The sequence below is a fragment of the Cydia strobilella genome, chromosome 27, assembly GCF_947568885.1.
Source record: "Cydia strobilella chromosome 27, ilCydStro3.1, whole genome shotgun sequence".
NCBI classification, from domain to species: Eukaryota; Metazoa; Arthropoda; class Insecta; order Lepidoptera; family Tortricidae; genus Cydia; species Cydia strobilella.
The window spans coordinates 6,795,511-6,813,948 of NC_086067.1; the positions used below are offsets into that span (position 1 = coordinate 6,795,511).

The following is an 18,438-nucleotide window of genomic DNA, read 5'->3' on the forward strand; positions in this document are numbered from 1 at the left end:
ACGTCACACTACAGCGGCCATTTTGCGGGCATGTCACTTCGTAAGGTTCACAAATCAATTTTTGAGTTGTCACAATAAAGTATTTGTACCTACTTAGTATTTGGTACCTAGTATTTGTAATGTGAAAATCCAAATACCTTAGCAACTAAGGCTGTACGTTAGTTAGGTATCTATTAGTTTATATCCCTTCAATTTAAAATAAAAATAAGTCTGAATAATATGTAGTATGTTTGATTTAACAACTTACTTATTATGCGAATATATTATTAATATTTTTTCCAATATATGTGACCTTTCCGTGACTTAAGTTCGGACTGCTGTCGTAGTATCCTATCCATTTCAATACGTATTCAGGTGTGCAAATTAAGAAATAAAGCAAATCTTTCTATTAAATAGATGCCACTGCAGTCTGCACCAACGAAAAAAAGGATGAACGGCAGTCATAATGACGCATGTCAGCTATTTATTTGTTTTTTAGATGGCCACTTAAATGGGCTTATGTCACTTCAAAGAGTATTACACACATACATACATACATATAATCACGCCTATTTCCCGGAGGGGTAGGCAGAGACCACGGATTTCCACTTGCTACGATCCTGACACCTCTTTCGCTTCCTTCACTTTCATAACATTCCTCATACACGCTCGCCGGTGCTCTTGACCTGGCCTTTCTTCAGGATTTCCCCGATCTGATCAGAGAAAGTCCGCCGAGGTCTGCCCCTTCCAACTCCCGTTTCTACCTCTCCCTCATACACTCTCTTTGTTCGCCTTCTTTCACTCATTCTTTCCACGTGTCCAAACCATCTCAACATACCTTTCTCAATTTTTGTCACTACATCTTCGCTCAGTCCACACTTTTCCCTTATCACACTGTTCCTAATTCTATCTTGTAATGTCACCCCACATACACTTCTCAACGCTCTCATTTCCACTGCATTCACATTAAAGATTAATACATGATAACAGGTAACTATGTTACAGATACTAACTAAGCACATGTACTCGTAAGTTAAGATTTTTTTTGTAAACCTTACCAAATGACTTGCACGCAAAATGCCCGCTGTAGTGCGACGTATGATAATAACATTTTTTACGAGCAAGTGTAATGAAATAGTTATTTGTGCAACAAGAGAGGAAAGTTGGTTTTTCTTGCGAGTGTTTATTTTGAGTCCCGAGAAAGCGAGAGATTCTATAATTGATTTCTAAGGTAGAATCTTGAGCGTAGCGAGGGACTCAAAAACACGAGATGTAAAATAACTTTGCTCTCGTGTTGCACACATAATTTTTCACCTCAGTAGTGAGAACATATTAAAGGTTAAAATGTATTTCGAATTACACAGAATAAACAGAAAAAAAAGTATTATAATATGTACGATACGATAAGATACGATACGATACGATACGAGACGAGACGAGACCGGACCGGACCGGACCGGACCGTACCGTACCGTATCGTACCGTACCGTACCGTACCGTACCGTACCGTACCGTACCGTACTGTACCGTACCGTACCGTACCGTACCGTACTGTACCGTACCGTACCGTACCGTACCATACGGTACCGGTACGGTACGGTATGAAGTTCATGTTCAATTAAAAAGCTACATTGTTTCACTCCCTGGAGTGACGAAAGTAGGCTTGTTCGAGCTGCTGAGGTGAAAAATAACTTACGGTATTCTGTCCAGGCAGCCTGGTCACCTCCACCACTCTTCTTTCGCCTTCGGGCTCGACCACCAGCTCCACGGCTGTCATCACATTATCTGGTGGCGGTCCTGGGTAACACAAAGATACAAATTTTAGAATTTTACAGACTTATAGAAATTGTAGAAAATAATTGAGGGCGCCACTTCCTATGTAACTGTCACATTTTTGACGTAAAATGCTTAAACATTGCAAAAATTTAGTACGGAATTTTTTTAATTCCATTTTATTTAATTTCTACTATTTTATGTCGCACTATAGATGATTTTTCAAAAATAACCGGCCAAGTGCGAGTCGAACTCGCGCACCGAGGGTTCCGTACTTTTTAGTATTTATTGTTATAGCGGCAACAGAAATACATCATCTGTGAAAATTACAACTGTCTAGCTATCACGGTTCATGAGATACAGCATGGTGACAGACAGACAGACGGACAGACGGACGGACGGACAGAGGAGTCTTAGTAATAGGGTCCCGTTTTTACCCTTTGGGTATTAGGGTTCCGACCCTAAAAACTAAATCTCGGAATGTTGGTCACGGCACCAAATTGTAACAAGTCCCTACCGATTCTTACGCAATCGAAATGATTTCTAAACTATTGCTCATGTGACTATATACTATACACGGTGTTTTTATTGCATTCTGTTAACATCGGGGTATGGCTAAGTACATTTAAGGAATCCAAATGGCATAGTTCGTTTTTTTTAATTATATTAAACTCAACGAAACAATTAAAAACTATGACATTTCAAAGTCATTTCGAACATCGATCGTCCGAGATCACTGCGTTTAGTAGCAAATGTATAAACTGGTACTAAACACTAAGCAATGTGTAAACAGGCTCTAAGGCAAATGTACAGCCAGCTCATGTATGTGCAGTCATATCTATTTTACAGAACCATACTAATTTACAGAACTTTGTATGCAGGGGGGGGTGCCTTTTCTCTGTGTACACGCTCGTAGGGGCCTTATCAGCTAAAAATAAGTTATTGGTTATCTCCTCCAAAATGGCGTTAATATGAATACAGGTGTCTTTGAGAAAGTAACTTAAGCTCAGGGTTGCACTCTTGAAATTAACGGGGTTCAAAGAAAAACACTGTGAACACTATCAACGTACCATCAACACTCCCATCCTCGATGCATTCCCGCCACCTCTTCTCGACGACCTGTCTGAACATGTCGGGCAGGTCGTACACGTACGTTGTGCCTTGTGACGTTGCCTGCAAGCAAAGGGTTAGATTTATGGATGATTTTTGATTTAGTGTGGCAGAAAAATATAACTTGGTAAATGACCGATTCTCGTATCGTAGGTACTGTTCGAATTTAAGAATTATATTTATCTGATCAGGAACGTTGTTAAAAATTGGGTAAGCCTCAAGATACAATTGCTTGGAAGATATAACCAAACGGAGACGCCATGTCTGTAATTTTCTGTACAAAACAGTCTGCCGATTTTTGCGGGGGAGGTGAACGTCAAATGTACACGTAACGTAAAAATAGCCATGTCAGATTAACGTCAGTCCATGCACACAGACTATTGGCCGCCTATTTTCGATAGAGGGGAATGCCTGTTAATGGCTACTCCGTTTGGTTATATCCTCTAAACATAATTGAACAAACGTTAAAGGATTTGCCCCACTGGATGCGTTCTGCGGGCAGCGGTCAGTTCAAACTTCAACTTCAAAGGTTGCTGTCCATTAACAGCCCGCACCCACCGCAGGTCGAACCCGCATTATGTATGAACAACATTTTGTTCATACATAATGCGGGTTCGACCTGACCACTGACCGCAGAACGCATCCAGTGTGGCAAATACTTAAAAGTACAGCTGTAGTTGAGCGTAAGACCTCGCGTCGCTCGGTCGACTATGACTTACCAGGAATCTCTTCTGCTGCAGATAGTCCTTGGTGACGTAGGGAGTGGAGATGGGCAGCCCGTGCATGGGGCCCTGACGCGCTCCGAATGATTGGAACATTATCTGTAATACCAGATCCAGTAAATATTTTGACCAAGAAAACTTACTAAGACTAAAAAATATTTTTTTTTAATTCAAAACCTAAGGCAGTAAAAATGGGAGTAAACAAAATTATGGAAGTCGCGGACAGGGGAGTTTGAAGTTAGCGAATTCGAGAGGATAAAAATGTGTGAAGTGTTGTATAATGAATTCATTATAGTTCAGTCGGAGCTCTATAGAAAAAAGTATAGGATTATAACTTAACTCGTTTAAAACTTAAATTCCGATGGCCTTTTAAAAAGACAACATCGGTATTCGAATTGTGAACTATAATGTCTGTAATGCAGCAAAAAAAGGTTCCAAACACAAAATTCAAAGACGAAGGAGCGCTGGTAGCCTAGCGGTAAGAGCGGGCGACTTGCAATCCGGAGGTCACGGGTTCAAACCCCGGCGGAACTTATGTAGGAAATATCATTTGTATACCAGTCGCTTTTCGGTGAAGGAAAACGTCGTGAGGAAACCGGACTAATCCCAATAAGGCCTAGCTTTCCCTTTAGGTTAGAACGTCTGATGGCAGGCGCTTTCGTAAAAACTAGTGTCTACGCCAATTCTTAGGATTAGTTGCCAAGCGGACCCCAGGCTCCATGAACCATGGCAAAATGCCGGGACAACGTGAGGAAAATGAAAAAGAAGAAAACTTAATCTACAAAGTTTCCATTAAAACATTAAAATTAATTTGTGACGTTTTCAATCAAAAGGTACCACATTGTCGCTTGTCGATAAGGTTGATTTCTAATTGAAGCAATATGGAAATAGCGCCTTACTGTCAAGCGACAATAAGTACCCTTTTGGTTGAAAATTATTGAGAAAAGCCTGTCAGCTGTCAACATATGATTTAAGTACTCACCACACCAATTCTCGGGTCCGAAACTTCTTCATACGTGTACACGTCCAGCGTGTAGCCCGATCCGTTGGACAGACACAGCCTCACATTCTTTGTTGGGGCACCGGGCCCTGTTAAACAAAAACATACCGTTATTTCACTGACTTTCTTATACGACGTGTTGTGATAGTGACGTCACAAACAAGTACAGTTTAGTAAAGGGCGTTTATGGGCAATGGGTTTCATATAGACATTTGTTTTTTTTATACTACGTCGGTGGCAAACAAGCATACGGCCCGCCTGATGTTAAGCAGTCTCTGTAGCCTATGTACGCCTGCGACTCCAGAGGAGTTACATGCGCGTTGCCGACCCTAACACTCCTCTCCCTCGAGCTCTGGCAACCTTACTCACCGGCAGGAACACAACACTATGAGTAGGGTCTAGTGTTATTTGGCTGCGGTTTTCTGTAAGGTGGAGGTACCTCCCCAGTTGGGCTCTGCTCTAGATCTGGAATGACATCCGCTGTGCTGTGCCCTACCACACAGAGCGAGATGACATTCACAGTGCCCATACCTCTCTTCGTACCACAAAACAAACCGTATCGGCTGACACCATCAATGAGGGCTACCGCGTTTAATTTCGCCGCTAGGGGCGCTAGTGTAGATGGAGGTCTTTCAAAATGTCAAATGCATAGAAGCTTTGGGGGTTTCAAGGCAATTTTCACTCCTTATTCATAATTGAGGTAAATCTATGTCCATCTTTGATTAATCATGGTAAACAATAGATATAGCTCAATAAATGTTGGTGGTTTAAAAATAGTGGCAAATAAAATATATGCAAATTAAACAGGTTGAAAAAATGGCACATTTAGACGTTAAAATACCTTTGTGTATATTAGAACGTATTGATTTTATAAAATAAGCATAGAAGAATTTTGAGATCTGTTTTTCTGAATCTACATCTACAGTGGCGCCAACTGGTGAGCACAAAAACGGTAGCCCTCATTAAAACTAGTCATCTAGCCCATTAATTTTGGACTTTAGTTAATGCTTTGAACTAGTACTAGGTGGTTAACGACCACTAAATAAATAACTTACCTATTCTGAGTGTGAAACGGATCTCCGCCTGCAAAACCCTGAGTTTCCAAAGCCGGGGTCCGTAGCGCATCACCATGCCAAGAACGGATTCTTCGATCTATAACAAAAACGAACATTAATAGTCATAAGAAGTGCATTTATATGTGACGTTTTCAACCAAAAGGTACCACATTGTCGCTTGTCGATAAGGTTGATTTCTAATTTTTTTTATACCACGTCGGTGGCAATCAAGAATACGGCCCGCCTGATGGTAAGCAGTCACCGTAGCCTTTAGACGCCTGCAATACCGGAGATATTACACGCGCGTTGCCGACCCTTTAAAAATCTGTACACTCCTTTTTTGAAGAACCCCATACTGTAGCCCCTCGGGAAAACCTCGGCAAGGAGCTCATTGAAGCTATATGGAAAAAGCGCCTTACTGAGAAGCGACAATAAGTACCCTTTTGGTTGAAAATAGCACATATGTTTAAGTTTAATACAGTCAGTACGACTGAGTGACTAAAAATACGTGAGTGAAACCGCTAAGTTATCTAAACTTTTCCAACTTTTTGGAAACTTTAATAACACACGGTTGCTGCGTTGCCAGTTCCAATTTCTTGAACTTGGCTTGACACTGCCGCGTGTGATCTACACTCTATCTTTTATTTTTACTTAATCCAAATACACCATTGTTTTTGTGCAATAGCACAAAAGGACAACTTAATGTACAAAAGGCGAACTTAATGCCATGGAGGGAATTTTTATCAGGGACCGGACAACCCTTTCCGCGATAAAACCCTTTCAATGGGCGACACTTAAACACGGCTAACACATTGAAAGACTTTCCCTTTTGAACTGCAAGCCCATTCATACCCTTACCTTTGACTAACCCTTACCGAAAAGCTAACCAAAAATAAGGCTAGCTCTTAATAAGGGTTACCCTTATCTTTAAGCGCTTTTTATAAAGGTTTCCCTTTGCGTGAAAGAGACAGGATTAGTATATATCTACGGTAGTGTATGAAAAGGAAAGAAAATACGTGCCTAGTCAAAGAACGCCGCCGTCGTCGCCGACGATCGCTCGGATTCGAAGTAATGTGTGCTTTATGAACAAGGTAGACGACTTAAATTAGCACGCTTATATGCTAAAAGGGAAGCCCTTTATAAGGCTAACCCTTATAAGCAATATGCAAGGTGTTGGTGAGCGGATGATAAGGGTTTTATAAGGGTATTTGGGCTACCGATTACTCAAATGTGGTAGCTTTATATAAGGGTTTTTAAAAGCAAACCAAAGGGTTTCGTCTGGCAAAGGGTATGGTGAGGTAAGACTTATGCAATACCCTTATAAAACCCCGATAAGGGATAGCGGGCCGGTCCCTGATTTTTATTTTCGCGATTTCGTGATTGGTCTCATAGTAAAAGTTGCTCAGTATCCCAAAACCTCCCTGGCAACGAGAATGCACTAATATCTTGCCACCCTGTATACATGTAAAATAATATAGATATTATTCAACTTGTCAGACAGATACTTATTTCTTCTTGATATGCCAGCAAAGAAATCATGCGTGAGTGAAAAGTAATTCTCGTAAGTATTTGGCGTTTACCTTTGACGGGTCCATGATGACGGTGGGGCCAAAGTTCAGGAATATGTGGTTGCAGTCCGTCCTCTTGGCCAGCGGGTGCGAGAAAGCCACCTCCAGCTCGTCCATGGCCTCTAACAGCACCCTGTTAACACAGAATAAGTAATAGTATTATCATACAGAACGGCCACGCCCCGCCCCGACCCGACTCGAACGCCCTCGCCCCGCGACAGCAGATTGACGACCTTTTGCCGACCGCTCAGTACTATTTTTAAGCAAGTTACTCACACAATGACGCATGCCGCGTGTACACACGTGTCGTTCACACATAGAAACGCAAGTGATTTTTTATGTATAGCGTGTCCGCCCTGTGCTGTTAATAAATATGGCCGTCAGGAAATATATTCCATATTTGTGTTTTGTACAATAAAACAGTTTATACTAGAGATGCAACGAATATTCGGCCACTATTCGGTATCCGGCATATTCGGCCACAATTTCACTATTCGGCCGAATACCGGATAGCGGCATAGTATTTGGCCGAATGCCGAATAGTACGTTAACACGTAGATAACGGTAAACGAGGGGTAAAAAAAGTAGCTAACTACATAATTCATAATTCATAATTTATTTATTGCATCCATGGTTTACATTTGGTGGTACATACATAGTGGGTTTCACATGGACCCTGGTAGGGCACAGCAATAGTCTTAAATCTAAAGTATGCTAATACAAGTAATCAATTGTGTCGTTCTCAAGTAAAAGGTGCCACATTGTCGCTTACCATAAGGGTGAAATTTGCTTGCATCTCTATACGAATAACCTGTCAGAGCGTCCTTATGGTAAGCGACATTGTCCAAACATACATGGTCGTATAGGGACCGTGCGCGTTGGAGGGCCTGCCATCTTGTGGCCTAAATCGGAACCATAAACATGTACATAACATGTACATTGACACTTCACGCCAAAGCAAGTGCTGCCATCTTGTGGGCTACTTTGGAAGCATAAACTACACAGTTACGCCTCGCGCCAAAAATCTCATGTCTCCTGTGCTGCCCCCTACAGTTTATGCTCGCTCCCTATAGCAAAATATCGCTCACCTCTCCCCCTCGTTCTGCAGGTACTCGAAGCTGGCCTCCTTCGTGATCAGATCCTGGTGTCTGATGATGGAGCGGATGAAGAACCGGTAGTCCGTCACCTCCTGTCCCTTCTTCACCTTGAAGCAATTTTTTGCATTAGAAATAGAATACTGTAAATCTGATGGAGATCTCATGGAATCTGTTGAAATCAGGAGTTCTTTTTTAATAAAAAAACTTCCGTGAGACACAGGCTTAATAAATATATTAAAACGGGTCACACGTATTTTAGGTCGAAAAACCAGCCAGAAAGTTGGCGGACCGTCAACGCTAGGTCCTGATGACACTCCTCGGTACGGAGTGAAACATGTCGAGCGTGTGTCGATTTAAAATACGTGAGTGACCCGTTTTAATATACTCAGTTCTAGTTGGAAGTAATTTGGCTTTTTCTTTAGAAGATTCTAGAAGTATTAGCCTTGGCTTTGCCTAGATACAGGAGAATGAGAATGAGATATTTATTGATAAAATTATGAATAATTTTACACGTCACACAGGTGCATCTTCTAGTTGGTAGTAGATGGTGTCTTCGGTGAAGTATTCTGATGGTGCTGGTATAGTTCTTTAGAAGATTCTAGATAATCTAGGTGAAGTAGCCGTACCTAGATAGAGATGTAATTAATACTCGACCAGCGAATGCCTCCATTCCAATTCCAATACTATAGAAGATTCTAGAAGTAACCTTAGCTTTCCCTAGATAAAGGTGACTCCTAACTCCTAACGTCGTCCGTTTAAAAAAATACTCAGCCTGCAAATATTACAAATGCAATTCCCCGCCTCGCAAATAATGTCCTATTAGAAGCGCTGATTGCCTAGCGGTAAGAGCGTGCAACTTGCAGTCCGGAGGTCGCGGGTTCAAACCCCGGCTCGTACCAATGAGTTTTTTATGTACGAAATATCATTTGATATTTACCAGTCGCTTTTCGGTGAAGGAAAACATCGTGAGGAAACCGGACTAATCCCAACAAGGCCTAGCTTACCCTCTGGGTTGGAAAGTCAGATGGCAGTCGCTTTCGTAAAAACTAATGCCTACGCCAATTCTTGGGATTAGTTGCCAAGCGGACCCCAGGCTGCCATAAGCCGTGGCAAAAATGCCGGGAAAACGCAAGTAAAATGATGATAGATAGATACAAGTGCATCTTCTGGTTGCTGGTAGGCAGGGCTTCCAGCTCATAACTCCTCATTCTATACAGCTCGAGCTGGAAGGCTGAAGTTGGCTCCAGGTTACGGTAGATCGTGTCTTCGGTGAAGTCTTCTGATGCTGATGATTCTTTAGAAGATTCTAGACTAACCTTGGTTTTCCCTAGATACAGGTGCATTTCTGGTTGCTAGAAGGCAGGGCTTCCAGCTCGCAGCTCATCATGCTGTACAGATGAGTGATCTGATCGTCTGATTGTGTTCTACAGAAGATTCTAGCACTAACCTTGGCTTTCCCTAGATACAGGTGCATTTTCTGGTTGCTAGAAGGCAGGGCTTCCAGCTCGCAGCTCCTCATGCTGTACAGATGAGTGATCTGATCGTCTGATTGTGTTCTACAGAAGATTCTAGCACTAACCTTGGCTTTCCCTAGATACAGGTGCATTTTCTGGTTGCTAGAAGGCAGGGCTTTCAGCTCGCAGCTCCTCATGCTGTACAGATGAGTGATCTGATCGTCTGATTGTGTTCTACAGAAGATTACAAACCTTGGCCTTGCCCAAGTACAGATGCATTTTCTGGTTGCTGGTAGGCAGGGCTTCCAGCTCATAACTCCTCATTCTGTACAGCTCAAGCTGGAAGGCTGAAGCTGGCTCCAGGTGACGGTAGATCGTGTCTTCGGTGAAGTCGTTACGGGCGCGGTACGTGAAGAATTTGGGGAATTGGCGTCTGAAAAGTAAATATGGAAATATCGTGAGATCTTGGTAGTGGATATAGGAAAAGAGGAAATAAGCAAAACATCAAAGCATTTAAATTTATTCAAAATAGGCCAATAGGTTAATAATGACGGCGGGACAAAGTTCGTTATCTTCTCTGTCATTATCTACCTCATATAGAGGCAAATAATGAAATTTCGTGTTTCAGAATTCGCGAAATTCCTTGTGCAGCGATATAGTGGACGGACAGATAGACATAGCATTGCTAACCTTAGCATATAGTAAAAGGGCGGCAAATAGGGGATATTACTGCAATGTTCTGCCACCAGAGTGCAGGACTAGCCTTTTTAGTAAACCATAGAGTAACTTATACATAATGTACCTTTAACAGGTTTTTGACAAGTGTTCAGAGATAATAAAATATGTCATTGATGCACCAAGGCGGTTTGTTTACAGAGGACCTACCGGGAAACGCAAATCCGAAATTTCGCTATCTGCCTCTTTATCGCTATGCAAGAGTGACAGAGATAACGAAATTTCCATTTTCTTGTTTCGCGGTAGATTGTGGTAGTGGCGCCCTGGCGCCCCCTACGCAGAGTTACGCGTAATATTCCCTATTTAAATATGTATGAAGGGTGTGTTTTTCACTCTAATAATTTTGGAATTTCGCGTAGTTATACAGCAAAAGTTAGACTATAATTAGATATCTATTTTCTAGACCGCCAAAGATATCAGGTAAGTGAGGTTCACTGACAATGCGACCTTTCGCCGTACAGATCCAAGAGATACACTTACTTGATGAGAGACATGAAGGTGACACGCCTGATCCGCTTCTGGTGTAGTTCAAGCCGATGAGCGCGACAAAAGCCGCCGAAACGTCGAGCCAATTGCACGTCATCGCTTTCACCGTTGTCCCGCACTCCGATCATCAGGATATGGATGGGCTCCAAGTTCTGTGAGAGAAAGAAAACATGTCATGCGTTAGGGAGGAATGTTTCGCTGTCAAATATTTTATTTATTTAAACTTTATTGCACAAACAAAGAAAAAAACCGGCCAAGTGCGAGTCGGACTCACACACGAAGGGTTCCGTACCATTAACTATAAAAACGGTCACCCATCCAAGTACTGACCCCGCCCGACGTTGCTTAACTTCGGTCAAAAATCACGTTTGTTGTATGCGAGCCCCACTTAAATCTCTATTTTATTCTGTTTTTAGTATTTGTTGTTATAGCGGCAACCGAAATACATCATCTGTGAAAATTTCAGGTGTCTAGCTATCACAGATCACGAGATACAGCCTGGTGACAGACAGACAGACGGACAGACGGACGGACAGACGGACAGCGGAGTCTTAGTAATAGGGTCCCGTTTTTACCCTTTGGGTATGGAATCCTAAAAATGTACAAATGGCGGACTTAATGCCAATATTAATAAGTAAGTAAAATAATAAGTAAGTGGGTATTAGCAAAGATAGATATAACTCCGTAATAGATAGATACAGTCTAAGGAAAAAACGTGCCTCGAAAATCAAGAAAATTTGATTCTCGTTCAGAGGGCGCTACTAGTTTTGGCCTACAGTCGAATAGATGGCGTTGACGGTTTCGTTTGTTATTTAACTATTTTAACGCATATCAGTGAAAGAACATGGGTCAAAATCATAAAAATAATTAATGCAAATAAAAAAAATCATTTATCTATATTTAAATACATTCTATCGTATTTTGATAAATCTTCATTTTTAGTTTTAACGTGTGTCGACAGATGGCAGTGAATTTACTGGGGTTACAAAATTTACTATGACAGTACCGCTCTAGTATAAGTTACTCTATGGTATTAGCAAGTGGAAATCCGTGGTCTCTGCCTACCCTTCCGATAAATAGGCGTGATTATATGTATGTATGTATTAATAAGTAAGTATATGTCAGTTTCATCACAATTCATTTAATATAACTATTATCGATTGAAGTAAAATAAAATAAAACAATAAAATAACACGTAATAATAGGTAGTCAATACAATTTACAATTCAACTATTAAAGCATTAATAAGTACATTAAAATTAAATTAAATCGTTATTATTATGTGCCATTTTCAATCAAAAGGGTACTTATTGTCGGTTGTCAATAAGGCGCTATTTCCATACAGCTTCAATTTGAAATCAACCTTATTGACAAGCGACAATGTGGTACCTTTTGGTTGAAAATGTCACATATTTTGACATGTCATAAAATGCACTTGATAAGGTCATGGTTGCCATAATGAAAGTAAAATGGTTTGTTAATATTATTTGCAAGTTCTATTGACGAAGACCCTATTATCTTTCAGTTTAGCAGAACAATAGTTATTTGTGCAACAAGAGAGGAAAGTTGGTTTTTCTTGCGAGTGTTTATTTTGAGTCCCGAGAAAGCGAAAGATTCTAAGGTAGAATCTTGAGCGTAGCGAGGGACTCAAAAACACGAGATGTAAAATAACTTTGCTCTCGTGTTGCACACATAATTTTTCACCTCAGTAGTGAGAACATATTAAAGGTTAAAATGTATTTCGAATTACACAGAATAAACAGAAAAAAAAAGTATTATAATATGTACGGTACGATACGATACGAGACCGGACTGGACCGGACCGGACCGGACCGGACCGGACCGGACCGTACTGTACCGTACCGTACCGTACCGTAGTATGAAGTTCATGGCCTTCACTAAACTAAAAAGCTACATTGTTTCACTCCCTGGAGTGAGGAAAGTCGCACTTTCCTCACTCCAGGGAGTGACGAAAGTAGGCTTGTTCGAGCTGCTGAGGTGAAAAATATAGAACTTACCGCCTCCTCCATATCATTCGGTTTATAGTCCGTGCCAACGTTAATGCTGGTGCTGTCGCCTCGGCTCTCGCTACCATCTTGCAAAGCTTGCAAATCCTGACAACAAAAAATAATTACAAAATTATACCATTTATTATGTTTTAAAAAAAAACCTAAAAGCTTTTCTTACCGAGAAAGCATATTACTCTATTATAGAATTTTTGACTGAATTACCTAATTAAGATTTACTGCATGACATAACCCTGTTTTGACTATTATTGTTTTTCTGTGATATTATGATTAGCGTGTATTTTTATTGAATTTGTATGCCAATAGGCACGACATAGTGATACTGAAATATGTATTTAACATCTTGTAACTTACCTATGTTGAACAAATAAATCTTTGAATCTTTGAATCTTTATTCACCATATTCAATGTTATTATTAATCCTCACAACCTGGAATCTAAGCCACAGAATAAGTAATAGTATTATCATACAGAACGGCAACGCACCGCCCCGACCCGACTCGAATTACCTCGCCCCGCGACAGCAGATTGACGGCCGTTTGCCGACCACTCAGTACTATTTTTATGCAACTTACTCACACAATGACGCAAGACGCGTGTACAGACGTGCAGTTCACACATAGAAACGCAAATGATTTTTGATGTAAGGCGTGTCCGCCCTGTGGCACAGACTGTACACGCGCCTTGCGTCATTGTGTGAGACGTGCGAGTAAGTTGCTTTAGAACCAAGGGCCACACTCTTTGATAGAGAAAGATAGTCTTATTGCGATTCCTATAAGAGGAAAGAGAAAATAGTGCCATGCTTTGTCCTTATCACCGACCGGGTTGTTTTTCATGGTCGGGTTATGGCAGCATAGGTAGGAAGCGATGGCGAAATACCGAAATTTATAAGAGTGAAAGAGAAAAAGGATTATGCTGCCATACATTAACCTGTCAATACATGAATATGTCTTTCTCTTTCCCCTGGTCGCTCGGTTTCATGTCTATAACTACTATACTATGTCTATGTTTAGAACCGAACTGAGCGCACGGCAAATCGTCAATCTGCTGTCGCGGGGCGAGGTAATTAGCTCCATGCATGATTTTTTATTTTTTATTTTTGTAATCATAATTTATATCGTTTGAACACCGGAAAAAATAAATATACTTTTGTAAACCTTCACATTATTTTATTAAAAAATAATTAAAATGTTGAAAAATATTGAGCGGTTGAAACGCTCATAAATTTTAGCGCGAATTCGACAGAGCGTGATGACGTCACACGTTGGACGGTCCAACTGACGTTTGCTATTAATGACACTTATGTGAACTAACCTGTCGAACGCGTGACGTCACGTGACGTTTCGCGCGTTTCGCTAACTAGCTTTTTGCTAATGTTGTGCTAATGTTGTTAGAAACAAAACAAAAAACGGATAAATATTCTAATCTAAAGTTATAAACAAGGAAAATAATGAGGGAATAACAATATGGGGCATTTTCTATGAAAAGGGACCTTATTGTCGATGGCGCTTACGCCGCACAGCTTCGCGCGGCATTGTATTTAAATCGGGATATCGTTAATAATGGCGTAAGCACCATCGACAATAAGGTCCCTTTTTATAGAAAATACCACATATGAGCTCATTTTACATGCAATGAACAGATGTCCCAGCATTCTTGAGTGTCGTGTTTCCCCGATACACAGACTTACCTACTAGATGAAGCAAATAAGACGATACGATGTCACATCAAAATTCATGAATATTTTTCTCTTAGATGTGCAACTCAATTTCTTTCATTGCGAAGTCCAAATAATGTATAATTATGTACTAAGTACAAGGGAGGAGACGCGCGGAGGCGGGCAGCACGCGACGTCATCGCGGCAGGCCGCGAGCGACGCGCGACCCACACTCTCTCATCTATCTACCTCGCCGGCAACGGACGAGTAACGAATTAGTTTTTATAATTGTTTGGCCGGGATTTCTGGTTGTAATTAAGGCGGAATAAACCAGCCTATTTTGATACAGTCCGCGATTTTATTTATACGTCCCTGTAGGACCCTGACATTCAGGATTACACACCTTAAAATTAAAAGTAAAAAAAAAACACCGTGTATGTCACATGCATCGTTTGTAAACATGAGTGCTGCCATTTCATGTAATATTGAATAAAAAAAACATATGCCTATGTCTACAACATTTACGTTTCTATGCGTGAATCAACCTTTTCTAGTCACTCGTGGCCATGGTTTCGTAGCCAAGGTCCCTTTTTATAAGTTTTTTTTTCTTAAAAATTACATTTTTGATACAAGCTTTTATCGCTGACTGTATTTTTCTTTCAAATTGCACTCGTCGAGACAATTCAAACAACCCTAAACACAGTTAGGTTGCGTTATTTTATTACAGAATTCCAATAGCCGCCTCCTCTCTCCATCATCAGATCAGCTCGATGGTACCATAATATTGTATTGTCACCCGACTTACATATTGTATACAAATTTTCAGCTTCATTGGAAACCGGGAAGTGGGTCAAATTTAACTTGCAAGATTTCACCCGTACAAACAGATACATTGCAAGTTAAATAAAAGCTTGTAAAATTAGCTATTATGCGAAATCTGTAGGAAGTAATCAATGCCCCGCTATCAAATCTGGTCACACGAGTCCGACTGGATTTTCACATACCTACCAAGGAAATATATACCTTATTGCATGAAGTTAAAGTCAATTTTAGTGAAACTGGACATATAAGTATGCTTGTATATATGTATAACCTACCAATCAAATATATACCTTATTATAACCACATAAAGTTTATACTTAAGTAAAATCACTGGCCATTATAACGCTAAAGTGTTGCCAGATCGTGCTCTTTAGTATGATTTTACGTATTTTTCGTATGATCGGTTCAAAATTATGCTAAAACTGCGTAGAAAAAATAGTGATAGACCATTTTTTGCATAAAATATGTACCGCTATGCTATGTGCATATCATATTAATAGTATTAAGTATGAGTATTTTTGGACCGTTTCATTTTGCGTACTAATGTAGTTTTAGTGGATTATCAAATTAAATAAAAGATTTCTGCTAATAATGTATTTTTATTACTACACCTCATAAAACAAAGTCCCCCGCTGCGTCTGTCCGTTTGTGTGTTCGTATATTCGCGATAAACTCAAAAACTACTGAACGGATTTTCATGCGGTTTTCACCTATCAATAGAGTGATTCTTGAGGAAGATTTAGGTGTATAATTTGTGTCGTTTTCAAGCAAAAGGTACCACATTGTCGCTGGCCATAAGGACGCTCTGACAGGTTTTTCGTATAAAAATAAAAGCAATTTTCGTCCTTATCGCTTACCGACAATGTGGTACCTTTTGATTGAAAACGTCACATTTGTTAAGGTTTTGTGTAACGAAGTCGGGGCGGGTCGCTAGTTACTAAAAATTGTAACCGTGCTTTTTTTTGGAAAAATCGTACATTTTAGAAATCCGAGTCGTACTTTTAGCTCTCAGTGCCCTGGCAACACTTGTATGACATGTCATTTTATACATGTCACTAGCTCGAACAACACGTAAGTCCGGTTCGAGCGCCATCTTGATAGTTAGCATCGTGATTAATTACTTTGTTTTTTGCTTATTAATATTGTTTAAAGTGTAATATCGATAGCTTATTATACAGTAAACTAATGTGGTAGTGTGCAGTGAATGGAGAATTAATTTTGAAGCGCGTTTAACCACCATCTTGGAGTCAACGGCCGGTAGTCCACGTGCTTCTTGTAAAGTCTAGCTATCGATTTACAAGAGCTAACAAATCACCGTACACTGTCTTGTACAACCGTACAATTTTTGTCGTTTGTAAACCTCTCAATACCTTGATACTGGCGAAATAGTCCCACTGGGCTGAAGCCATAATTTTAAAAGAAGAAGAAGAAGAAGAAGAACAACACGTAAAATGTATTCGAAATGTGTTTTGGTGTTTTTAGTCGCTACGGTGCTTGTGAATGTTGTCACGGCTAATCCTAAGGATTTGAGTGAGAGCCGGCATAGGTATGTGTGGTTTATTAGTATTTTTAATATATGGGGCATTTTCTATGAAAAGGGACCTTATTGTCGATGGCGCTTACGCCGCACAGCGTCGCGCAGCATTGTATTTATATCGGAGCATCGTTTATAACGCCGTAACTGTAAGCGCCATCGACAATAAGGTCCCTTTTTATATAAAATACCACATATAAGACTAACCCCCCTATTCATAAACGTCTACTAAAGTTGAGAAGCCGCTAATAATCGTTTTTCCCTTTCTGACGTATTGGTATGATGGAAAGGGACAAATGATTATTAGCGGCTTCTCAACTTTAGTAAGGGTTTAAAAGTCCCCGGCAAGCTCGGCCGAATTTCACCTTCCCATACAAACGGAGTTTCGTTCTAATTTTAATACTACGTGATAGATTGTTATGAAACTTTGCACATACAATGACATGAGGTATATCTAGGTATGTAATTAGTTTACATAGCTCCAGTTTATAAAACAAACGAAATAGAGCAAAAACAAGTTTCGTGTGAAAAACTTAAATTCGCTGTATTTTTATAACAATGGTATCTGAAGCTACATAAACTAATTACAGAAATAGATATACCAATGAGGATATAATAAGATAGAGCGGTACTGTCATAGTAAATTTTGTAACCACTGTAAATTCACTGCCATCTATCGACATACTTTAAAACTAAAAATGAAGATTTTAAAAAAATACGTTAAAATGTATTTAAATATGGATAAATTATTTTTTTATTTGCATTATATATTTTTATATGATTTTGACCCATGTTGTTTCACTGGTATGCGTTAAAATTATAAATAACAAACGAAACAGTCAACGCCCTCTATACGAGTGTAGGCCAAAACTAGTGGCGCCATCTGATCGAGAGTCAAATTTTCGTGATTTTCGAGGCACGTTTTTTCCTTAGACTGTATCCATCTATTCGGAGTTATATCTATCTTTGGATATACCTTATCCTATTGTAAGTACAAAGTTTCAGAGCAATCTAGCTAGTCGTTTTAAAATTGGCGTAACTAAGTTTGTATGGAGAATCGAGCTTGCCGGGGACCCTTAAACGGTTCAAGGTACCTAGGTAGGAACAGGTACTCCTATTTACACAAAATCTTGAGACCGCTTTTTAGCAATAAGACCGCCTGTTGCCTGCCTCTATATTTAATCAATGATTAGGTCTTCATAGCCAAAATGGCAAAAACGGAACCCTTATAGTTTCGCCATGTCCGTCTGCCCGTATGTCACAGCCATTTTACTCGAAAACTATAAGGTATATTTTAAGAAAATTTGGAACGTAGGTGTATTTTGTGAGATGCTACTTAGTTCAAAGGGGGCAGCCAAGAATCTTATATACAAACTGGATGTTGCGTGCCGAACTATGAGTTGAAGCCAGGTTCATTCA

The 18,438-nt window shown here is 40.1% G+C and overlaps 1 protein-coding gene across 1 annotated transcript in view; it reads right to left on the reverse strand.

The window, feature by feature from the left end:
- LOC134753616 (acetyl-CoA carboxylase) overlaps positions 1–18,438 on the reverse strand; it is a 170,786-nt gene that overhangs the window by 34,753 nt on the left and 117,595 nt on the right. Inside the window, exons 29-38 of the mRNA XM_063689553.1 lie at positions 12,998–13,093; positions 10,974–11,131; positions 10,011–10,191; positions 8,296–8,411; positions 7,220–7,340; positions 5,640–5,736; positions 4,567–4,673; positions 3,582–3,683; positions 2,823–2,925; positions 1,676–1,776 (exon numbers count right to left, since the gene is read on the reverse strand). Of these exons, the coding sequence (XP_063545623.1) occupies positions 1,676–1,776; positions 2,823–2,925; positions 3,582–3,683; positions 4,567–4,673; positions 5,640–5,736; positions 7,220–7,340; positions 8,296–8,411; positions 10,011–10,191; positions 10,974–11,131; positions 12,998–13,093 (1,182 nt within the window). The remainder of the gene's footprint in view (positions 1–1,675; positions 1,777–2,822; positions 2,926–3,581; positions 3,684–4,566; positions 4,674–5,639; positions 5,737–7,219; positions 7,341–8,295; positions 8,412–10,010; positions 10,192–10,973; positions 11,132–12,997; positions 13,094–18,438) is intronic.